Genomic DNA, 25506 nt, shown 5'->3' with positions numbered 1-25506 from the left:
TATTGTAAAAACTCATGAAAACATTTGCACACAAAAAGAAACAATCTTTGATGGTTACCAGGGAGGGGGAGGGTGGGGATGGAAAAACACTAAATAGACAATAGGTAAGTGGCAACTTTGGTGAAGGCAAAGACAGTACACGACACTGGGGAAGCCAGCACGACTTGTACAAGGCAAGGTCGTGGAAGCTCCATAGATACATCCAAACTCCCTGAGGGACTGAATGACTGGGCTGAGGACTGTGGGGACCATGGTCTTGGGGAACATCTATCTCAATTGGCATAACATATTTTAGAAAGAAAATGTTCTACATTCTACTGTGGTGAGTAGCGTCTGGGGTCTTAAAAGTCCGTGAGCTGCCATCTACAACACTCCACTGATCTTACCCCTTTGGGAGCCAGAAAGAATGAAGAAAACTAAAGATACAAGGGAAAGTTTAGTCCAAAGGACTAATGAACCACATCTTACCACGGCCTCCACAAGACTGAGTCCAGTACAACTAGATGTTGCCCAGCTACCACCATTGACTGCTCTGACAGGGATCAAAATAGGGGTTCCTGGATAGAGCTGGAGAAAAATGTAGAAAAAAATTATAACTTAAAAAGGAAGACCAGACTTGCTGACTTGACAGAGACTGGCCCCTGGACTGCTCAGCAATAAAGTCACTCCTGAGGTTCACCCCTCAGCCAAAGACTGGACAGACCCACAAAACAAAATGAGACTAAAGGGGCACACCAGCCCTGGGGCAAGGACTAGAAGGCAAGAGGCAACAGCAAAGCTAGTAATAGGGAACCTAAGGTTGAGAAGGGAGAGTGTTGATATGTCATGGGATTGTTAACCAATGTCATAAAACAATATGTATATGAACTGTTTAATGAGAAACTAGTTTGTTCTGTAAACCTTTATCTAAAGTACAATAAAAAAAAATAAAGAAACAGCATTTCACCTCCACCTCCCCCCCCCCACCAAAAAAAGAAAGTGCTATACCTACGCCATTTATTCCCTTTTATTTTTCTGAGGTTGTTGTCATTTACAGGGTAACCTTTCTGGTGCCCTGTTGCAATTCTTTTGGTTTTGGATAGTCCTTGAGAGTTCACTCCCTAGGTTGGTATCTGGCTGGTACAATCTTGTGTTCTAGATTCAGGCTGTGGTCTGATGTTGTTTGTTCTTAGACTGAAGGGCTCCTTTAATAGTGCTTTAAGTTTGGTTTGGTTTTTAAAAAAAAAAAAAAAAAATTTTTTTTTTTTTTTTTTTTAAATTTCTGTTTATCTGGAAATGTCCTAATTTCACCATCATATTTGGAGAAAAGTTTTGCAGGATATATTACTCTTGGTTGGCAATTAATTTCTTTCAATGTTTTATCCCATTGCCTTCTTGCCTGCATGGTTTCTGCTGAGTAATCAGAACTTAGTTTCCCCTCTGTTACGTGACTTTTTGTTTTTCTCGAGCTGTTCTCAGGATTTTTTCTTTGCCTTTGGTTTTAGTGAGTGTGATTATGATATGCCTTGGTGTTTTTCTTTTGGGGTCTATCCTATGTGGGCTTTGTTGAGCTTGTTGGATGGTCAGCTTTTCATCATTCATGATAATAGGGAAGTTTTCTGTCAGCAGTTCTTTAATGATCCTCTCTGTGTTTTCCATTTTCTCCTTCTGGTCTGGAACTCTGAGCACTCACAAATTTTTGCCTTTGGTACTATCCCTCACAATTCTCAGGATTCCTTCATTTTAATTCGTTCTTTTTTTTCTGGTGTTTACTCAATCAGAGTTGTATCCAAGTGTCATGGATAGAATTATGTTCCCCCACAAATGTGTGTATCAACTTGGTTAGGTCATGCTTCCCAGTATTGAGTGGTTGTCCTCCATTTTGTGGTTGTAATTTTATGTTAAAAGGATTAGGGTGGGATTGTAACACCACACTCATTCAGGTCACCTCTCTGATCCAAGATAAAGGGAGTTTCCCTGGGGTGGGGCCTGCACCACCTTTTAACTCTCAAGAGATAAAAGGAAAGGGAAGCAAGCAGAGAGTTGGGTACCTCATACCACCAAGAAAGCAGCACCAGGAGCACAGTGCATCCTTTGGACCCTGGGTCCCTGCACCTGAGAAGCTCCTTGACCATGGGAAGATTGAGGACAAGGACCTTCTTCCAGAGCCAACAGAGAGAGAAAGCATTCCCCTGGAGCCAACGCCTCAGATTTGGACTTTTAGCCTACTTTATTGTGACGAAAAAAAATTCTCTTTGTTAAAGCCATCTGCTTGGGGTATTTGTGTTATGACAGCACTAGATGACCAAGACACCAAGTATTTATCTTCAATTTCACCCATCCTGTCTTACATCATTTCAAACCTACTCCTCAGCCCTTCTATGATACTGTCCATTTCTGAAATCTTGTTATCTTTTGGATTTCCAATTGTTGTTTTTGTATGATTTCTAGTTGTGAATTTATTTTGGCATTTTGTTCCTGTATTATTTTCCTGAATTCTTCCATTTTTTGTCTGTATTTTCCATGAATTTGTGTGCTTTTTCCACGAATTTGTCTATTTTTCCTCATTTTGTCTGCTTTTTGCTTCAACTGAATATTAGAGATTTGAATTCCCTGTCAGGTAGCTCTAGTGTCTTTTCTTCTACTGGAAAGTCATCTGGTGTTTTATTTTGGACATCTACTGGAACCATCCTGTCCTGTTTTTTAAATATATTTTGATATTGTCTGCTGTCTTTGGGACATTCAGTAGTCATTTTCTTAGTTTATTGATTATAGATGTGCTCATTTTGTCCTGCTTTTTTGTTTTATTTGGTTATGTCTGAGGAGGTGGGCTGTGAGTACTTTGTTGTTTTCCTGTCTGTGGTCATGATACTTTTCAACCCTGACCAATGGGCAGGGCCAGTCACTCAGCTATGGTGCAGCAGGCAGGTCCAGCTGAAGGGGAAGGGCTGGGATGGGTTGTTTGTGGCACTTACTAGGTCTGACAGGGCAGGCCAGGAATCAGTGGTGGGCATTTTCCAGTAGGCCATGCCTGTGCTGCTCAGGGGTGTGATGTTCAGTGCGCAGCACAGGTAGGAAGAAAAGAGGGGGAAGGTTGTGATGTGTGGAGCTAATATGAGTATGGGAGAGAGGAGAGAGAAACAGGAGCCAAAAACAAACAAAGGAAAAAAACTAAAGAGTGCTAAGGGAGATTACCATTGGAGTGGAGGGATGAGAAACCAAGAAATGGAAAAAAGGGAAAAAGAAAAAAAAAATAGCTAGATAAAAATTCGGAAAAAAAATCCCTCAGGGGTCCTACCAGTATGGCTGCAAAGACTGGAGAAGCGGCTCCCAGGCTGCACAGTATAGCCCAGCTAGAGGGGATTTAGATGTCACACTACACCAGGAATTCAGGAGGTAGGAAAAGAAGGTAAGTATAGAGAGATGAGAACTGAGAAATGAAGAAACACAGAAAGGAAAAAAGAGAGAGAAAGAAAGAAAAAAGAAGTACCCCCAGTTGCTATGCAGACTGAGGAAGTAACTCCTAAGCCATGCAGTGCAGTTCAGCTAGAAAGGGCTCCCAAGATGGGAAAAGAAAAAGAAAACAAAAAACAAAGAAAACAAAACAGAGCAAAGCAAAATGAAATAAAATAAAGCAAAAAAACAAACAAAACCCGTCCCCCCCAAAATCCAGGGATCCCACCAGCATGGTGTCGCCGGCCAGGGGAGTGGTTTCCCAGGTGAGCAGAAATTCACAGCCTTTCAAGAAGAAGAAGGATGGTGCACAGAACCAGGTGTTCAAGACAAAGGAGGGGAAAGTGGCGGGAAGCACGGAAGAAACCAAAACAAACGGAAAGAAAGCACCATGCGCTCAGGCACCCAGCCAGTGTAGGTGGGGTGAATCCAAGCAGCCTGCGACTGAAGCAGTTGCTTCCTGGCCTAGAGACTGCGGCTGGCAGGAAGAAAAGGAAGCCATGGCAGGGGCGGGGAGGAAGAAGGGTGGGGGTTAGGAAAGTGTATATTGCTGCTTACCGGGTGCTCTGTCTCCTCCTGGGAACTTCGTGAAGCTGGTTTCTCCTGCTCCCCATCTGCCGATCTCTGATGTGCGTGGGGCAAATCCAAGCTGCACTTCCCGGGCAACTGAGCCACTGCAGCCAGCCAGGAAGCTCGGAGGTAGAGCAGCAGGGAGAGGATGGGGGGTAGGAAAGTGTGTATCACTTGTCACCAGGTGCTCTGTCTTCTGCTGGGAGCTTTGTGAAGCTGCTTTCCCGTGCTCCCTGTCCGCCGATCTCTGACTGGCGTCCAAGATGGCGAATCCCTGCTGCATTAGCTGATAGGGGACCTCTGCATGTATGTCTCCTCCTCTGTATCCTCTGTCAGTTTCCTATTCCATTCAGCGTTTGGCTGAGTTATCTCTTCGTTTGATACTTCGAGTTCCAGAAATGATGTTTGTCCCTGTTTGAGTTAGTTTTCTGGGTCTTTGTTGTGGAGGGATGGAGTGGTGCTTCTGTCTATGGTGCCAGTTGGCTGGAAGTCACCAGTCAACATATTGGCTTTATATGGGTCCTTATCCCTGGGTGGAACAAACAGTGAAGCACTTGACTGCTAGCTGAAAGGTTGGTGGTTCAAATTCACCCAGAGGCACCTCGGAAGATAGGCCTGGAGACCTGCTTCTGAAAGGTCACGGCCCTGAAATCCCCATGATGCAGTACTACTCTGCATGCATGGGCACAACAAGGTTTGTCACTAGAGAGATGTTTAGCGACTCACCTCTTCTCCTTCCCTGGCCACTCTAGGCAGCAGCCATCCCTCTGGGGTGACAAATTCTGCCTCTGTTGACCACCGGGCTCATTAGCAGTGTTTTTTTTTTTTTTCTGTAGATTTTCTCTCATCATGTTGTTATTTTGTGGTGGGAGTAGCACAGGCCCAGGGATGCAGTAGTGTGAGGTAAAGCTAGTGCTGTGACCTCACTCATCAGAAGACAGTGGGTGTCGCCAGAACTCAAGCTGCCCCTCAGCGCTGCTCCTCTCTCTGCCGTGCCTGCTCCCACTACAGAAAGGATCATGGTGCCCAAATCAGCTGGGATCCCAGGTAAAAGTCTCTTCACGTTCTGATCATCAGAACCATAGCAAAGTGTTCTGTAGGTCCACATTTCTCCTAAGTCTAATTAAATTGAATTTTATTCGGTTCTTTTTAAAACGAAACTTACTTTGCTCCACTGTTGTTTTCTTGTTGCCTGTACTTATAATACACAATTGTCCCATAATTCTGCAAAAGTGTTGCTGCTAGAATACTCTTTATTTTAATGCCTCATCTCATATTGATGAGCTCTCATCTCATTTTCCAAGCCCATCAATAGCGCATGCTGCCACCAATTTTGAGCAAAATTTCCCTTTTCTCATTCCTTAGTGATAAAAAAAAAACCAAAGGACTGTTGCTGTCGAGTCAATTCCAACTCATAGTAACGCTATAGGACAGAGTAGAACTGCCCATAGGGTTTTCCAAGGAGCAGCTGATAGTTTCGAACTGCTTACCTTTTGGTTAGGAGCCAAGCTCTTAACCACTGGGCTACCAGGGCTCCTCCTTAGTGACACCTACCCCAAAATACATGGGGTCGACCCACGAAGAGCTGACAGGAGAAACTGCCCATTTATAGACATCAGTTGTTTGGCCTTTAAAAATGGCTGTTGGATGCCAGCTGCTTGGGGTTGGCAAGCCTCCACTGCATGAAAAAAACCACTGCCCATGTCTGTGGCTCTGAAGTTTGAGAGGTGCACAAAGCTGCAAGGCAGAGAGGGTGGGTGAGGCTGAAAGAGAACCTGTGTTTTCAGTGGTGTGCTCAAGGCTAGTGTCTTAGGCTGGGTTCTCTAGAGAAGCAAAACCAGTGAAGTATATATATCTAATGAGAAATGTATCTCAAGAAAATGGCTCATGTGGTTGTAGAGGCTGGTGAGTTCCAAGTCCGTGGGTCAGGCGTCAGGCCAGAGACTTCTCCTGATTCATGGAGCTTCAGGGACTGATGAACCCAAGATCAGCAGGTAAGATGTCAGGTTGCAGGCTCAAGTCCCAAGAACTGGAGGTCAGATGATGACGAGCCATACGTGGGATCCAGGGCAAACAAGCAAGCAGAATGTCCATATATATATATTGAATGCAGCCCCCACCCCCAAGAAAACTCCCCTTACAACAGATTGGCTGATCACGTATCACGTCATGGATGATGGCTACATCACTACATGACTGCCAAACTACATCATTACATAACCACCAAACCACAGAGATTCATGGCCCAGCCAAGTTGTCACATAACCTTAACCATCACAACTGGTATCTGCTTGTGAGAGCTGATTGTTAAATTTTGGGGAATTTTGCAAGCTAGTTGATGCTATGTTAACAATTTGAAATTGGCCAGGATGGGAGCATTTACACCACGGAAATCAGTAAATACTACAACTCAGAACTATGTTTTCCTCAGAGAGCTTGTTGTTAAACAGATACCAGCACACCACGGACTTGGCTTGCCAAACCATGCACACTTTGTGAAAAGTGCTCTTCCAAGTTGTGAGCCTGGAGCTTCATCCCCACAGAAAGGGTTGGGGTTGGTGTTGGTGTTAGTTGTCATCCAGTCGGCTATGACTCATGGTGACCCCCTGTACAGCAGAATGAAATGTTGCCTAGTCCTGCACCATCTTCCCAATTGTTGGAATGCTTGAGTCCATTGTTGTGCCACTGTGTATTTGGAGTACCTTCCAGCCTAGGGGCTCATCTTCCGGCACTGTATCAGACAATATTTTGTTGTGATCCACAGGGTTTTCATTGGCTAATTTTTGAAAATAAATCACCAGGTCTTTCTTCCTAGTCTGTCTCACTGTAGAAGCTTCCCTGAAACCTGTCTACCACGGACGACCCTGCTGGTATTTGAAATACCTGTGGCATAGCTTCCAGCATCATAGCAACACACAAGCCACCACAGTACGACAAACTGAGAGACGAGTGATGGCTATAAATCAAAAACAGAGCTATTTTGATTCAGGCCACTGCCTATGAGGCCTTCTCTCAGGACTCTTGACTATTACCTGCTTCCCAAATTAATGGTCTTTTCTGAATTCAAGCCACATAATTGTGGTGGTATGGGGTGGGGTTCCTGTCACCGAAAGTGATGGTTGAACTACTTCTGGCCATTTCTCTCCTGTGTTCTAATAAAGCCTAAGTGTTTCTAACTCACAGTCTTTTGAGCGGTTTCCACTCTGAGTAATGCCTGAAGAAATAGTCTGACCTCTTTTTGCATATTTCCTTTCCAAATACTCTCCTGATGACTACCTGGGTGCAGCATTGACCCGCCACAGGCTTTTTTTGCATTTAACCTTGCCCTATCCAATAGCTTTCTCTACCCCTTTTTGCCGATTGGCAATTAATCACATTGCAATTTCTAGGAAGAAGCCCTGGTGGGGCAAACCTTTAAGCGCTTGGCTGCTAACCAATATGTTTATGGTTCACACTCCCCCAGTGGCTCCCTGGGAGAAAGACCTGGTGATCTGCCTGGAAATTCCTATAGGGCAGTTCTATTCTGTCACATGGGGTCACTGAGACGGCATCAAGTATGCAACCAACAATGGCAACAACAAATTCCTAGGAAGTCATCTTAGTATCCTAAAAAGCTCTCTGGGCTGCTGGGAGTAGAATTTTCAAAGATTACTGGCAAACTTTTGGGGGGCTTTTTACTAGCTTGGAAAGGAGCCCTGGTGGCGCAGTGGTTAAAGAGATCGACTACTGCTAACCAAAAGGTAGGTGGTTTGAAACCACCAGCCACTCCGAGGGAGAAAGATGCGGCAGTCTGCTTCCTTAGATTTACAGCTTTGGATACCCTCTGGGATCTCTATGAGTTGGATTTGAAGACAGCAGTGGGTTTGGTCTTTGGTTGCTAGCTTGTGGAGAAGGGAGGAATCAGCAGTGGAGGGTCACATCGACCTTTCCCTGTCCCTGGCATTTTGCCTACTTTTCAGATGGCTTTCCCCTAATCAGATCCACTTTGACTAATTTTGGTTTGGGTTTTTTTCCTTAAATTGAGTAACTCTTGGAAACCCTATGGGGCAGTTTTTCTCTGTCCTATAGGGTCACTATGAGTTGGAATCGATGGCAACGGGTTTGCTTTTTTATGATTTGAGGTGTTTGTGACATTATGGCAGGGAGATCTCCCACTGTCTATATCCTGGAGGGGCTGGAATCTTGGAGGTTCCCTCCCCCAGACTTCCTACAGGTTTTCTCCTTAGACCTTGGAAACCACACAAGCCAATTGTTCTTCCTTTACTTCTATGGTGAAGATCGATTGAGCCACAAATTTCTGCTGCTGATCACACCCTTTCTGCAACCACCTGGCCATTTTTTGTCATAGTCTTGGAAGTGCTGGTAGAGCTTTGAAGTGGGAGTTTTTTCTCCATCCACCTTCTCTTTTGTTGCTTCCCCTTTTGGGGGGATTGCTCTTCAACATAGGGCTCTGGTGGTGCAACGGTTAAGGGCTTGACTGCTAACCGGAAGGTTTGCGATTTGAACCCACCCAGCAGCTCTGTGGGAGAAAGACCTGGAGATCTGCTTTCATAAAGATTGTAGCCTGGGAAACCCTGTGGGGCAGTCCCACTCTGTCACATGAGGTCGCTATGAGTTGGACTGACTCACGGCACCTAACATCCCTCAACATCTATAAGATGCTGCTTTTGCATTTCCTCTTAGTATCAAATGGTGGCCCCATGTTAAAAATCTGACCTTATGATAAATTAAATGATTATGGACTTGGATGAAGTTTGCATAAAGGTGACCAGTCCACTTTGGCAGTAGAGACTCCCAGCAATGGATCACTGATCCATCCTCATTAGTGCATTTGGGCAGGATTTCATGACTTATAGTGGTATCTTGTCACCCTGCTCCTGGGACAAAGTGTCAGTCACTCCAAATATGTTGTTTTCTCTAAATCTTCATTACTCTTGGCAGGCTCCTGGCCATTTCTGCACTCTTCAGAAAAGTGGGAAGGAGCTAGGACCTTTCGAGTAGATCCAGCTGAGGAGTGGTCATATTTTCACCACCAGCTTCACAGGGGAAGTGGTGGTCCAGGGGTAAAATTTTTGCTTTCCATGTGGGAGACCCAGGTTTGATCTCCAGCCAATGTTCCTCCTGCTCAGCCACCATCCGCCACCCAACAGAGGCTTCCATGCTGCTGTGACGCTAAACAGGCTGCACTGGAGCTTTTGAACTAAGATGGACTAGGAGGATAAAGACCTGGTGATCTACTTCCGACAATCGGGGAATGAACACCTATGAATCCCCACAGTCTGATTCCAGACCAGGCATTGTTTCATTCTGCTGCACACGGCCAACTTGATGACAGCTAACAACAGCAACAATCGCGGAGGTAACGGGAACATATCATCCTAGTTCTGAAGCCTGCAAAAGCTCCAGGCTCTGGGACCAGAATGAAAAAAGAAAGACTTATGACAGGAATTTTGTGATCTTAGTGTAAATAAAAGTTACAGAATGTACCACAATAAATGGGCCATTTGAACACATTTATATTCATATTGGCTTTATTTACATTAAACACATGAATATATTTTGAAGGAAAACAAATGTAGTCATGAAACACAAGTAGCGTGAGTTATCTTAGACATGGATTTAAGACCAAATGACTCCAGACAGTTTGCATAATTGGATTCCCAGGAAAAAACTTCAATGTCCAGCAAATATGCAGTATCCTAGTAAATAAATGAAAAAATTAGACCCTGTTGGTTTGAAAAATTCACATGGGAACATTGCAAAAGCTATTAAGTTCTGCAGATATTTCCACTACACACAGATATCTCATTCTGTGTCTAGATAAATAGAAATTTACCAAGTGTATCCAAGGTGCTTAGGAAGGAAGTAGGCACTTAATACAATTACAAAACACACAGCCTCTAGTCCAGGACAAAGTTTTCTTTAATAGACAAATTGGCTTAAAACATACCTTGCCAAAAACTTAAATTTCTTGAAGCCACAGTGAAAGACTGCTTTGTAGGACTTTTAGTAACATGCTTAATTTTGGTCTGTACAGAAATTATCCTTTATTCTTACCAGTAATTGCCTTTCTATATTTTAAGTGATTTTTATTATGCTGTTCTTTTCTTTATAAATACTAGTTTTTAAAAATACATATTTCTCATTGTTGTCTTTAAGGCATGATGCTGAAAATTCTTATAAGAGACGACTATCCATGCACGGAAAAAAATAGATATCCGTAATAGAAATCCACTATCTTTCTTTCCCATTTAAAAGTTGTCTACGAAATCTTTTTGGTAGAAACTGTAGAAAAACACCGTGCACTTCACTTTTATTTAAAATTTTCTTATCAAGATAAAAAAAACTCCTAAATTCTCAGTCTTTTGTTTCATCAAATGAAACAGAAACAAGGAGAAATGGACAATGAGGAGTGGAGAATATTTCCTGAAAATGTCTATGTTATTCCTATGGTGTACTTCAATTGGTTCTGGGAAGAACTCTTAATGAAGTGCACTAACTTTTGAACTAATATCAAAGAAACTCCCACGATAGTATGTTTTCATAAATGGCCATTCTGTTTGATCTTCCTGAAAACCTTATGTGGGCCATTTCAGTTAGAACTGTGTCTTTAGGGTCATCTTTTTCTAAAAATGAGGTGTCTTGTTGGTCTGAATCTGTGTGTGTGTGTGTGTGTGTGTGACAGACAGAGAGAGAGAGAGAACAGTGGTTTTATAGTTTCCTGTCAGATTATACATTCCAGGATCCCTGAGCCTTGGCACATTGGACTGATTGAACATCGGAGTCCCACTCATCTACCACACAGTTAGTGAAGACACCAGTTTTGCTTTCTGATTTTCATCCTTTTGTGATTGCTATCATAGTTAGGAAAGTGAAAGAGTTTCAACGTAATAGTAAATGTTTGTTTTCAAATTAGTGCAATTACTAAGTTTTCAAATTTGTAAAATTTGCATCTTTAAAAATATTTTTTTTCCTGTTAAAGAATTGAATTGGTTTCCAAGTCAATGCTAAATAGGTGTTTTCAAAATAACAGCAGAAACAAAATTTCTAATATTTTAAAATTTAAATGTCATTGCATTTATCTCTATTATTGTTACTTTAGCATTTATTAGCTTGGGAGTATTTTAACCCTCAATGCTGATATGTATCAGAAAAAGCCTCTGTCATTTTTACACAGGCCCATTTCCATTTTTAATGTTGACCTAGGAGCTGGTACTTTGGGAAAGAATTACAGGTAACATTGCTTATTAAAATCATCTCTCTTGAACAAAAGTTGACTTTGCACTTAAAGTTGGTCCATTTTTTTTCTAAAGGCTACACAGTGGCCTGGTAGCAGAATTCTAATTGGCTCTTACTCATTTTGTTCAAACACCGTGGATGCTTAAGAGAGAGTGGGCACTGAGAGGCGTGGATGACACTGATGGGCTATCAGACGGTGTAGGTGCTGTCTCCCACTCATAGAAGGAAGTGGGCCTGTCTGCAGTGCCACCATGCCTCTGTAACCTGCCTCCTCTTTGTGGGTTTGAGGACAATTCAGTAAATCACTGGTTTGAAATATCTTGCATTAGGTCTTGATCAGAATGATCCATAATACCTACATTTCTTTTAGATGAAGAAGAGCAGACATGACCACTGGTGGTCTATAGAGATTTTAAAATTATGGTTCATGAATATGCCTGGTGCATTCTTGGCCCAGGAGAAGTCCTAATGCAAATACTGTCCCCTTTAGTCCAATGAATTCAATTTTAACCCCCCTGAGGGTAGAGGGTAGAGAGAGCAGCCTGGTTTCTTCATAATCCCGCCAAGTGGCTAACGCTAGTAAACGTTAGCTGGGGGCGGACTGGAATGAATAAGACTATCATGCATGTATTTGAATGCTTCATGGTTCACATGCTCAAGAGAACCACTAATGCTTAATATTTATTTTTGGTTTTACTGTGTACTATCAACAAGACCTTGTTTTAATTGAGGTCAGAAGCTACTGAGTATCTAAGGAGCTATAATTACTTACATCCTGCTCTCTGTGGGAAGATGTTTTATGTATTTCTCCTGATCAGACTAGAATAATTCCCTAAAAATAAAACACTGAAAATAAGGGCCTGATTCTTTTTCCCACTAAAAGGAGTTTTAAAAAATTGTCAATGTGTATTAAATTACATATTCATTAAATAGAAATCAAGAAAATGCTGAAGCTATCCCAGTACATTATACTTAAGAAGTATGGTGACATTCTTCTCATTTCCCACACACTCTTTTTTCAAGGGGAAGCAAAGGAGGAAGAAGAGAGGCAGGGGAGAGAAAGAAAGAAGAAAATAAGCTGAAAGTGAGATTTTCTTTATTAGACAAGGATAGATGTGTTCTTCATTCTATAAGCCCTGCAATTTATGTACAACAGTGAGGCACTTGTGGTTCAGTGGTAGAATTCTCACCTCCCACGCAGGAGACCCAGGTTCAATTCCCAGCCAACGCACCTCATGTGCAGCCGCCGCTTGTCTGTCAGTGGAGGCGTGCATGTTGCACAGGTTTCAGTGGAGGTTCCAGACTGAGGCTAGGAAGAAGGGCCTGGTGATCTACATCCAAAAATCAGTGAATGAAAACCCACACAATGGTCTGATCCGTAACCAATCACGGGGATGACACAAGACTGGGTACTGCTTTGTTCTGTTGTGCATGGGGTCCCCGTAAGTCTGGGGCGGACTCGACAGCAGCCAACAACAACAATTACAACAGACTCATTCAAACTACTCATTGTAAGTGAGATTTGTTAAAAAACCAGCCCGGCCCAGAGGCTCAGTACAGACTGTTGGTATAATCCTGCTTCACTTGTTACCTTGACTGAGTGACAGAGATTTCAAGACTGCACAAAAGCCAGGCTCTGACTCATCCAAACTACTAAGGTAATATGAGGTTGATGGAGAGTGCTTGCTCTAACGATGTAAGTAAATTGAACCCAACACTAAGTAGTAAAAAGGCCATGTACCACTTGAGGCTGCTTAGCTCATGTTCAGTCTCAGAAAAATTATGAGGTAGCCAAAGAAGCAGCTAAGCACATGCCAGAAGACAAGTGGGTATAATTAAGAAAGTAACTATGTATTTTGAGAAATGACATCCGGGGCTATATAGTAGTCTCTATTTATATATGTCTGTTGGGGTCCTTTGATATTTGTAAATTCCCCAGTGGAAGGATACTACAGTCTACTGTTCTTTAAAAGACTTCGAATGTGAAGTACAGAGCAAGTATTAAACGTGAAGAGAGGCTAGTATTCAACACTTCTCACCCTCTTCCAGCACCAGTGTAGCTCTTTTCTCAATCAAGAGGTGATTGGTGTTCATAGACACCAGAGAAGGTGTACAACTGTGACCTGAGAAGTTTGCTTTCTAAGACTCTCAGTTTTGCCAGGATGCTCAGCTTGGCTAGGCTGTGGCTATGAGTGTAAGGGGACCCTGGGCAGCACTTGAGGGTTAATTTTTGGGAATCATTCTTTTTCTCCTGACCTTATTTTTGCTCAAAGCACATTTAGTAGCGTTGCGAGATTGGTCATCAAGCTCCTGGAGTTTTCCTTTCTAATTGGCCTTTCTGTCACTTGGTGGAAATGCGTTTCTGTAGGTCAACGGGAAAAGTGCCGTGCGAGCCCACCTGAGTCCCTTGGTTTCCTGGATGAATGTCAGCAGTGTTACACGTCACATTTTAGATATGGAGAGGGACCTCACTGTACAAGTTCACTAAACTGGGGATGCCAGAAAGTGATGCTGTCTCCTTGGATCAAAGAAGGATATGATCAATGATGCTGGCCAGCTCCAAAACCATCCTGGAATGACAGATGCAGAAATTCCTATCATTTGGACCAGATGCCGGTTAGAAAGCTAACCATCTATGACCAACTTAGTGTACAACCAACTGGGTGGTGCAAATGGTCGAGTGTGTGGCTACTAACTGAAAGGTTGGCGGTTCAAACCCACCCAAAGGCACCTCAGGAGAAAAGCTTGGTGATCTGCTTCTGAAAGGTCACAGCTTTTGAAAACCCTGTGAAGCACGGTTCTACTCTGACACACATGGTGTTACCACAAGTCAAAATTGACTCCATGACAACCGGTAAGGAAAACGGCTAATTTAGGTTCTGGACATTGCTGCGTGGTCATGCTACTCTGAGGGCTAACCTCGTCTCTCAAAATGTTCTTTTATACTATCAAGTAAGTATAAGAGGCACTCTGGTTAAACATTATATTAATAAGTACCACTTTCTCCCTTCACCACCTGCACTGATATTTCTCCTGATCACTTATGGGCTCAATCCTGTAGACAGGTTCTCAGCTCGGTTCTTAGAGAACTCTGTCCTGTAAATGTCATCACAGAAATGTCATCAGCCCTCGCATCGCCCACAAACGGGGAGCTCCAATAAGGTCTGTTACTGTGTAATAACTCTACGATTACTCACTCTACACCAAAACAAAGCAGTCTCTCTGGAACAACCTCTTTCAGATGTAACCTACTCTTCAGTTTAATATAAAATTAAATAAGCAAATAAATCAAGGAGGGACTGGTGAGAATGAGATATAGATCAAATTCTCATTAGTGAGTTACCTTCCCTTTGTCTCTCTCTCTCTCTCACGTGGTAGAAAAGCCGATTTGTGGCTTAAGCCACCCCTAGTCATATTTCTAAGAGGTCTTCATCTACTAGAAAACTTGTCATAATAAACTGTGTGTTTATCATTCTGTCACACTACAACTAAAACCTTTTTTTGTAATAAATTGTTATAAAGCGAATAAACAATGTGATAATTGCGCCTGCAAATTTTACACCATGTAGCAACAATAATCCTCCTCCTAATATTGTGAGAGTCTGTTAGCACCTTTGAAAAGGCTGACCTAGACTGTGAAGAGGAAACGCCTCAAACAGGAAACACATTCCTTGCTGTTTACCTAGGGCTCTGTGTATGCGTGCCTACACCATTGCTGCCCGCTGGGCAAGAGGAAAGATGTGGCCTGAATTTGTCCTTTGATGTGTGAAAAAGTAGACAGAATTCAAAGTCCATTAGTACAGGCAAGTCCTCTGAGCAGGTTCTTCACTTAAGTCCCCAACATCGTGGGGTTTACCAGAAGTCTCTGGGGTTCTATTGTGGTCTTTTCCGAGGCACCTGAGGAAAAGGTTGAATTTTATCTGCGGGCATCAAACCTCTGAGCTGTCACTGCTGTGGCTCTGTGGAGGCACCATTGGCTGGCTGCTGCCTGAGCCGTCAGGGGCGTCCTTCCCCCTGGGCTTCCCTTTGCTCTTGCACATCACGGCTGCAATGACAGCAAGGCAGATGGCCAGTAGCCCTGCCGTGACGCCTCCGATGACGGTGACCAGGCTGACGTCAGAGCTGGGGTGGTTGAGCTCCGGAGGTAGGACACTGTCAGGAGGAACTCTCCCTTGGGGGGTCTGCTGCTTGTAGGTGCGGTCCAGGGCGATGTGCTGGATGTTTGTCCCGCGGTTATTTTTTACGCCAATGTCCTGTGCCAGCGGGGGTATGCGTCTGATCTCCCTCTTCTTCTGGCTCCTGGTGGATGCCTGGGGCATCCCTGGGCTAAACAGGGAGTGGTACTGGTACTCCACACTTCTTTTGCCAATACCTCCATTGGCGTTGTCTTTGGATCTTACCGTATAGATTGCATGGATGTACCATTCTCGGCCAAAAGAGACCTAGAAAACACAACTCTATTCGTTAGAACATTAGACGTTATGCCAACCTAGTTCATCATTATTTGCAAGAGAAATTATGATATTAAGTGATTATTTTATTTACTTATTTTTGAGTGCACATTATCTCCAAGACATTTTATAAAGCATTTTATAAGATACTCTGTGCAGTGCTTAAGGGGATCGTGCTGAATTTCAGAGCTATGAAGAACTTTACACGGTATACAGTCTAATTGATTCATTAAAAAAAAAAAAAAGAACAAATAAAAACGGATAGCAGTTCAGTGACTTCCTCAAAGTCACTCAAGCAGTTAGTGGTAGAGGTAGGACTAGAGCTCCAACCTGCTGAACGTCGGCCAGGACTCCTTCCCAGTGTGTCTGGCTGCTTAAATTACATATCAAACCACAGGGAAAGTCCATTTTCGTGCTTTTCCAGGGCTTGTGAAAAGAAGGGATTTTCTGATTGCTCTTTGAAGCACTCAGGATTAGAGAGGTCAGATAATGTCAGAGTTGACAGTAAAAACGCAAACAGGCAAAAAAAAAAAAAAAATCCTACCTCAACTTCCTGTTTGAAAAGATGCTGAATAACAAATATGCTTCCTCTAGCTTGCCTCTGTAGGTTGAATAAGGATAACAGGTTTCCCCAAGCCCATCTTTGTCTGGACAGATGTCAGAAAATTTCCTAAAAGGCCCACTTGTTCCCGCAGGTGTCCACGATGGGACACGTCTCTGAATCTGCCTTGTTTCTCTGCTCGCTGTTGTTACAGCGCATGTCCCCTCTCTACCTTCTGCCTCTGTGTCACTATTTTCTACCTTGACTTATGGAGTCTCTGAGAGTGGAGACTTTGTGTGCTGTGCACAATTACTGCTCTAAGTCGTGCAGTTCACACAAGATCATTCTAGTAAAGAGGGTCATGAAAAGTCAATAGGAAGGAAGTTTTGAATAAGAAAAGCAGAGCCCCCAACTGTCAGACTTGGATTTATATTCTGAATATGCAGAATAAGCGTCTGCATCACACACCTTCTTAGAAGAACATTAATATATTGATAAAAATAACAATAGCTAGAGCTTGTCGATGCTCGCTGCGTGCCCAGCACAGGGTTTCCTGGTTTACACGCATCGTCTTATTTCATGTTCATGCCAACAGTAAGAGTTACTACTAGGACTGCCATTTACATACGACACATCTTAGGCATGAGAGTTAAAAATCAGTGGCTTCGAGTTGACTCTGACTCGTTGTGGCCCCACAAGTGTCAGACCAGAACTGTGCTCCGTAGGGTTTTCAGTGGCAGATTTCAAAAGTAGATCCCAGGTCTTTCTTGAGGCACCTCTGGGTGGGTTTGAACCTCCGGTCCTTCAATTAGCAGCTGTGTGTATTAGCCATTTGCACCACCTGGGATTCCATAAACCAAAAAAAAAAAAAAACCCCAAACCCGTTGTCGTCGAGTCGATTCCGACTCATAGCAACCCTATAGGACAGAGTAGAACTGCCCCGTATGGTTTCCAAGGAGTGCCTGGTGGATTTTAACTGCCAAACTTTTGGTTAGCAGCCGTAGCTCTTAACCACTACGCTACCAGGGTTTCCTGGGATTCCATAGGTAGGTTAAAGAGCCTGCATGTAAGTACAAATCTATTGGAAGTACTCTTGTCATTAGCCCACCTGAAAGAGTGGTGCTGAGTCGACTTTAAATCCATCAGATCCAGGTTGATTCACTAAGAGAATGGCTTCAGGGTCATCCACTGCCAATTTGGCATTAAACAGGATACTTCCAAAGCTGGTGGCTTGGGTCTCTGGCTGAGCTCTGTCCTTTAAATAAGGAAAATGATGATTGCTTTAGATAATGCCAAATGTTGCAAGCCAAGAATGATTTCATATTCATTTTGTACAGGTACAAATTACCATAAAATGTCACCGATTGGTTTAATTTTAAAAGATGCTATAGTTTAGAAATGTAAGACAAAAAGGCTCAATCTTGAAATCTATCTAGTTCATTGTTTGGGTCAGAACACTTACCACAATTTTAAATCTATGTAAGAGTGAAGGCGAATCAGCTAAGCACCCATACTCTTCATTCACTGGACTGTACTTGGGGACGTATCCATCGGTCCCAGTGCACAGGAACACCTTCTCAATGCTGCAGTAAAAGGAATCGCCCAGATTCTGCACAGGATCTACCATCACACGGCCGTAAATTGTATCACCTAGAACAGAGACAAGGAGATGTTATTTCTGTTAGGTGATAAGGTGTATCTGTGTGACACTAGAGACGACTGCTTTCTCTGCCTGCTCTGGCATCAAATGTCAAAGACTTTATTGCATTAATGTCACTATCTGGTCCACTCCCGGGCCTCGCTTGGTAAGACCACTTTGCACATTGATCACAAGTGGCTGAATATTTTTCGGCCTTCAGATACTTAGCCATCAGTGAAAACAGCCTCAGTATGGCCTATAATTCGACCTTCATAACATTCCATTGTGGTTGAGCTCAGTTTATAAGTTAGTTGGGAAGGTGCAGACTAATACAACACAGAATAACACTGAAAAAAACTTCAATGACAAAGACTAAACAGCTTTAGCTGATTTAAAAAGAGGGTTTATTTGATCATTTACTTCACAGCTATGCACTGAATAGTTACCACGTGTGCCAGGTATTTTGCTAGGTGGTGGGCATAAACCACTGAACAAGACAGGCATAGTCCCTGCCCTTGAAGCATTTACTCTCTGATGTAGTTTCAGTATTTGAGTCTATGCAACTTGAAAAAAACAATACTGATCAAAAGGGGAAAAATGTGGAACAGAATTTTAAATTTTCATGAACTCCAGACTTTCTGGAGCCATGGAGGCTGGATGAACCCCCAAAATTACTCTTCTGAGATAATCTTTTAACGTTAAACCAAAAATATCCTCTAAAGCCTTCTTAAAACCAAACAATAGTTTAGCTTAACTAGTTAAATAATGTCTGCCTTGAACATTATGAACTATCTATGTGGGATGAAATTGACAACAGCAACTTGAAAGATTAGATGGGACCCTTAAGGGGCAGTGAATTTATGTTAATGGCAGAGGAACAACACAGAAAAGGAAGGTGAGAATGGTTGCATAACTTGAAGAATGTAATTGGTGTATGTTTTGCTGTGTATATTCTCAACAACACCAAAACACAACAAAAATCCAGACCTGTTTCAAAAGTCACTTTCCCCAGAATAGAACTCCTCCAGTAACATATACCCAATTCCAGTGACCACCCCCAAAGCCCTGCCAAAATGATAACTCAGTTATATTCTCAAAGCCATAGAAGAGGTTATAATTATACACTCAAACATGATCCCATAAAGCAAACACTGCAGACACACATGGTAAATAGACAGAGCAACCTTCCCCTTTGTAAAGTCATACCTTCCGCAAAAGCAACGTCACTTTCTTGCCCAAAACCCATCGATCCATCAGACAACCAGAGACTCTTCTTGGAGAGCAGGTACATCTGAGTGTTCAAGCTGAACTCAGCCGCCACTGGGTCACTCACCTAAGACAAAACGCACAACCCCTTGTATGTGTTGTTCAGGGTTCTGATGGTGCCCAGACACATGGCTCACAGGGACACAATCCACTGTGATCAGGCAGTGTGGAACACCAGACACTGCACTGTAATCTTCATGCCCAATCAAACCAATTTAGGGAATTGTAATACTGACTTTGTCTTTATTAAGAAGGCAAACCTGGAAGGTTAAATCATTTTTTGAATACAAACAGCATTGCTTGAGCTCATCTCCACTGGTATAAACAGTTAATGCTCTCGACCACTAACAGAAAGATTGGAGGTTCCAGTCTACCCAGAGGTGCCTCAGAAGAAAGGCCTGGTGATCTACTTCAGAAAAATCAGCCATCAAAAACCCTGCGGAACACACTTCTACTCTGACACACATAGGGTTGCCATGAGTTGCAGAAAACTCAGAGGCAACTGGTATAAGGGGTTTGTAAATACTATTATCCACTGATTTACAAATCCTTATACTAGTTGCCTCTGAGTTTTCTCCAACTCATGGCAACCCTATGTGTGTCAGAGTAGAAGTGTGTTCCGCAGGGTTTTCGATGGCTGATTTTTTTGAAGGGATTTGTAAATACTATGATCCATTGGGAAACCCTGGTGGCGTACTGGTTAAGTGCTACGGCTGCTAACCAAGAGGTCAGCAGTTCGAATCCACCAGGTGCTCCTTCGAAACTCTATGGGGCAGTTCTACTCTGTCCTATAGGGTGACTATGAGTTGGAATTGACTTGACAGCAGTGGGTTTGGTTTTTTGGTTTTATGATCCATTGGTGCCCTGATAGTGAAGTGGTTAAGAGTTTAGGCTGCTAACCAAAAGGTCAGCAGTTTGAATCCACCAGCCGCTCCTTGGAAACCCTATGGGGTAGTTCTACTCTGTCCTATAGGGTCACTATGAGTTGGAATTGACTCCATGGCACATGACAACAACAACAACAACAATGATCCATTGAAGGCCAATATTTAGTATACGTTCTTGGACCAAAGGTAGCATCAAAATTCTTCTAATACATAACAGCAATTTGTACTCTGAGGAGGTCTGAACTACAGGATTTCCCTTCACCTTGAAGAACAAGAAGAAGAAGTGCGGAAGAACTCTGGGGAAAATTCTCAAATGTCCAAGGCAGCAAACTCCAGAAGAAGATAAGATCAGATAAGAAAAAAATTACCCTCACATTCTTTTTTTTTTTTTTTTTTTTGAACATTTTACTGTGATTTGGGTGAAAGTTTACAGAGAAAATTATTTTTCCGTTCAACAATTTGTGCACATTTTGTTTCGTGACCTTAGCTGTGATCCCCTCAATGTGCCAGCACTCCACCCTCTTCATCCCTGGGTTCCCCATTTCCATTCGCCCATCTTTCCTGCTCCTTCCTGCCTTCTGAATGTTGTTTTTGGGCAAATGCTGCCCTTTGGTCTCGTATGGTTGACTGTTGTGAGGGACACGTTCCTCACGGGTGTTACTGTTCACTTTCTAGGCTGTTCAGTGTTTGGCTGAAACTTGATTTCCGGGAGTGGGTTCTGTTCCAGGTTTGAAGGGTATCTAAGGGCCATAGTCTCGGGGGTTCCACCAGTCTCTATCAGACCCATAGGTCTGGTGGTTTTTTTGTGTGAGTTTCATTTTTTTTTTCCTGCAGTTTTCTCCCACTCTGTCCAGGACCTTCTATTGTGATCCCTATCAGAGCAGTTGGTAGTGGTAGCCGGGCACCATCTAGTATTCTGGTCTCGGGCTAGTGGATGCTGTGGTTTGTGTGGTCCATTAGTTCTTTGGACTAATTGTTTCCTTAAGTCTTTGATTTTCTTCACTCCAGACAGAAAGAGTACAATAGTTGTATCTCAGATGGCCACTTGCAAGCTTTTAAGACCCCAGACATTACTTGCCAAAGTAAGATGGAGAACATTGTCTTTATGGACTATGTTATGCCAGTTGACCTCGATGTCCCCTGAGACTATGGTCCTAAGCTCTAAAGCCCAGTGACCCAGTCCCTCAAGATGTTTGGCTATAGCTAAGAAGTTTTTATAACTATGCCCCCTGTGTGCTCTACATGGATGTATTTGTAGCACATACACATATATGCACATAAAAATTTCCTCAGCCAAACCTATATGTGCTTGTGGGTGCACTCCCATATGCCATCCCACACCTGTTCAGCTTACATATCTACCTATGTACCCACTTGTAAATTAAATTTTATTTTACTGTGTTTTAGGTGAAAGTTTATTGCACAAATCAGTTTTTCATTAAAAGATTTTATACACAAATTGTTCTGTGACATTAGTTGCAATCCCCGCAGTGTGCCAGCATTCCCCCTTTCCCTTTCCACCTTGGCTTCCCATGTCCATTCATCCAGTTTTCCTGTCCCTTCCTTCTGTTTCCTCTTTGCCTTTGGGCAGGTGTTGCCCATTTAGTCTCTATACAATTGATTGAACTAAGAAGCAATGTTCCTAATGTGTGTTATTGTTTGTTTTATAGGCCTGTCTAATCTTTGGCTGAAAGGTGGACTTTGGGAGTGGGTTCAGTTCTGAGTTAGCAGGGTGTCTGGAGGCCGTAGTTTCAGGGTTTCCTCCAGTCACCGTCAGACCAGTAAGTCTGGTCTTTTTTTGTGAATTTGAATTTTGTTCTACATTTTTCTCCCATTCTGCCCGGACCCTCTGTTATGATCCCTGTCAGAGTGGTCAGTGGTAGTAGTCAGGCACCATCTAGTTCTTCTGGAATCAGTCTTGTGGAGGCTGTGGTTCATGTGGTCCTTTAGTCCTTTGGACTAATATTTTCCTTGTGTCTTTGGTTTTCTTCATTCGCCTTTGCTCAGAACTTGCTGGGACCAATAAATGTATCTGAGATTGCTGCTCTCAAGCTTTATGGACCCCAGACGCTATTCATCAAAGTAGGATATAGAACATTTTCTTTATGAACTATGTTATGCCTATTGACCTTGATGTCCCTTGAGAACATGGTCCCCAGTCCTTAGCCCCAGTAACTCAGTCCCTCAAAGTGTTTGGATGTATCTAAGAAGCTTCTATGACTTTGCCTTGGTCAAGTTGTGCTGACTTCCCCTATATTGTGTGCTGTCTTTCCCTTCACCTAAAGTAATGCTTGTCTGCTATCTAGTTAGTGATTTCCCTTCCTCATCCCTCCCTCCCCCATAACCATCAAAGATTGTTTTTTTCTGCATGAAAACCTTTTTTGGGGTTTTTATAATAATGGTCTCATACAATATTTGTCCTTTTGTGATTGACTTATTTCACTCTGCATAATGCCCTCCAAATTCATCCATAATCTGAGATGTTTCACAGATTCATCACTTTTCTTTATTGTGTGTAGTATTCCATTGTGTGTATGTACCATAATTTGCTTATCCATTTATCTGTTGATGGGCACTTAGTTTGTTTCCATCTTTTTGCTATTGCGAAGTGTTGCAATTAACATGAGTATGCATATGTCTATTCGTGTGATGGCTCTTACTTCTCTATGATATATTCCTAGGGGTGGGATTGCTGGATCTTATGGTATTTCTAGCTTTTTAAGGAGGCGCCAAATCGTTTTCCAAAGTGGTTGTAACATTTTACATTTCTACCAGCAGTACATAAGAGTTCCAGTCTCCTTGCAACCTCTCCAACATTTTTTCTTTTAATTAGTGTCAGTAATGTTGGGGTGAGATGGTATCTCATTGTAGTTTTGATTTACATTTCCCTGGTGGCTAAGAATCACGAGAATTTCCTCCTGTGTATGTTACCACAGAAAACCCTCGTGGCAGTGTGGTTAAGTGCTACCGCTGCTAACCAGGCATTCCTTGCAAACCCTATGGGGCAGTTCTACTCTGTCCTATGGGGTTGCTATGAGTGGGAATCGACTTGACGGCAAAGTTTTTTTTTTTTTTTTTTTAATGTTACCACCCAAATGTCTTCTTTGGTGAAGTGCCTGTTCATATCTTTTGCCCATTTTTAATTGGATTATTTATCTTGTTGGGGTGTTGAAGTATTCTACACATTTTAGAGATTAGACCCTTGTTGGATATTTCATAGCCAAATTTTTTTTCTCAGTCTGTAGGTTCTCTTTTTATTCTTTTGGTGAAGTCTTTCGATGAACACACGTGTTTAATTTTTAGGAGCTCCCAGTTATCTGTTTTACCCTCTGGTGGTTGTACATTGTTAGTTACAGTTTGTATTGTATTTACGCAGTGTATTAGGGCCCCTTACGTTGTCCCAATTTTTTCTCCCATAATTTTTATAATTTTAGGTTTTATATTTAAGTCTTTGATCCATTTTGAGTTAGTTTTTGTGTGTGGTGTGAGGTATGGGTTCTGTTTCATTTTTTTACAGATGGACATCCAGTTTTGCCAGCACTATTTGTTAAAAAGACATTCTTACATATTTTTATATTATGAATATATATTATATATTTATGTCTTTGTTACTAAGGTGTGTCTCTTGTGGATAGCATATTGATGGGTTTTGCTTTTTTTATCCATTCGGCCACTCTCTGTCTCTTTACAGGTGGATTTAATCCATTTATATTCAGAGTGATTATTGTAGGTATGAGTTTATTGCTGTTATATTGTTGTGATTTTTTTTTTTTTTTTTTTTTTTGGTGCTGACATTTTCTTTGTTCCTCTTACTTTCTTGTGCTGAGTTCTTTTTGTTTGTGGATTTCCTTTTCTTTTGTTATTATAGATTTTGTGTTAATTGAGACTTTTTCCTGTTTTTTATTTTGATGAGTAGGTTTGTTAACTTTCTTTGTGGTTACCTTGAAATTTACCCTTATTTTCCTAAGTTTGAGCCAGCCTTTTATTACTTGATATCACCTTGACTTCCTCTCCTTTTGAAAGTTCTATACCTATACCATTCATTCCCCCTTTTATTTTTTTCACATTGTTGTCATTTACAGATTGATGTCTCTTTCCCTGTTTTAAGTCTTTTAGCTTTGTTTTATTATTATTATTTTTATTATTATTTTACCTAGATTGTTATCTGATTGATGCTGTCCTGTGTTCTAGACTATGGTCGTTGTCTGACGTTGGTTTTGTTAACTGAAGGACTCACTTTAATATTTCTTGTAAATTTTGTTTGGTTTTTACAAATTCACATACTTTCTGTTTATCTGGAAATGTCCTAATTTCACTGCCATATTTGTGAGAAAGTTCTGCAGGATATGTTATTCTTGGTTGGCAGTTTTCTTTTTTTTTCCCAAGGTTTTATATATGTCATTCCATTGCTTTCTTGCCTGTATAATTTCTGCCAAGTAATCAGAATTTAGTCTTACTGTTTCCCCTTTGTATGTGACTTTTCATTTTCTTGAGCTGCTCTCAGGACTCTGTCTTTGGTTTTGGTGCATGTGATTATACGTCTTGGTGACTTTTCTTTGGGATCTATCCTATATGGGGTTCGTTGAGCTTCTTGGATTGTGAACTTTTTGTCTTTTGTGATATTTGGAAAGTTTTCTGCCAGTAAATCTTCAATGATCTTGTCTTTGTTTTCCATTTTCTCCCCATTCTGGAACTCTGATCATGTGTAGATTTTTGGTCTTGAGAGTGTCCCACGTAATTCTCAGTTTCTTTTTTTTCATTTGTCTTTATACTTGTCTCTGATTTTTCTTCAAACAAATTGGTATCCAATGATTTGTCTTCAATCTTCTTGATTCTGTCTTCCCTGGTTTTAAATTTGTTCCTGAAACCTTCTATTGAGTTGTCCATTTCTGAAATTTTGTTATCTCTTGGATTCCTAGTTGCTTTTTTTTTTTTTTAATGATTTCTAATTGCTTATTTATTTTGATGTTTTGTTCTTGTATCATTTTCCTGAATTCTTCTATTGCTTTGTCTGTGCTTTCCTTGATTTTGCCTAAATTTTTGTTGGTCGTTTGTGTTTCCAGAGTTCTGGTGGTGCAGTGGTTAGCTCGGCTGCTAACAAAAAGGTCAGCAGTTTGAATCCACCAGCCTTTCCTTGGAAACCCTATGGGGCAGATCTTCTCTGACCTACAGGGTTGCTATGAGTCAGAATCAACTTGATGACAACCATTTCTTGTTTTTATTTTTTGCTTTTGGTCTGTGTTTATCATGATTTTGTCTATTTTCTCCTCAGTTTTGTCTGTGTTTTCCTTGATCTCTTTCCTAATCTCTTGTTGTTGTCAGGTGCTGTTGAGTTGGTTCTGACTCATAGGGACCCTGTGTACAACAGAATGAAACACTGTCTGGTCCTGCATCATTCTCACAATCATTGTTATGCTTGAGCCCACTGGTGCAGCCACTGTGTGAATCCATCTCATTCAGGGTCTTTCTCTTTTTCATTGA

General features: G+C 41.9%; 1 protein-coding gene across 1 annotated transcript in view; it reads right to left on the bottom strand.

Moving 5' to 3' along the window:
- Nucleotides 1-9571: 9571 nt before the first annotated feature.
- FREM2 (FRAS1 related extracellular matrix 2) overlaps nt 9572-25506 on the bottom strand; it is a 302074-nt gene continuing 286139 nt past the window's right edge. Inside the window, exons 21-24 of the mRNA XM_049853354.1 lie at nt 19079-19205; nt 17696-17883; nt 17342-17488; nt 9572-15683 (exon numbers count right to left, since the gene is read on the bottom strand). Of these exons, the coding sequence (XP_049709311.1) occupies nt 15171-15683; nt 17342-17488; nt 17696-17883; nt 19079-19205 (975 nt within the window). The 3' untranslated portion in view covers nt 9572-15170. The remainder of the gene's footprint in view (nt 15684-17341; nt 17489-17695; nt 17884-19078; nt 19206-25506) is intronic.

The sequence above is a fragment of the Elephas maximus genome, chromosome 14 (genome assembly GCF_024166365.1).
Source record: "Elephas maximus indicus isolate mEleMax1 chromosome 14, mEleMax1 primary haplotype, whole genome shotgun sequence".
Classification (NCBI taxonomy): Eukaryota; Metazoa; Chordata; class Mammalia; order Proboscidea; family Elephantidae; genus Elephas; species Elephas maximus.
This window is presented reverse-complemented; position numbering and strand designations above follow the sequence as displayed.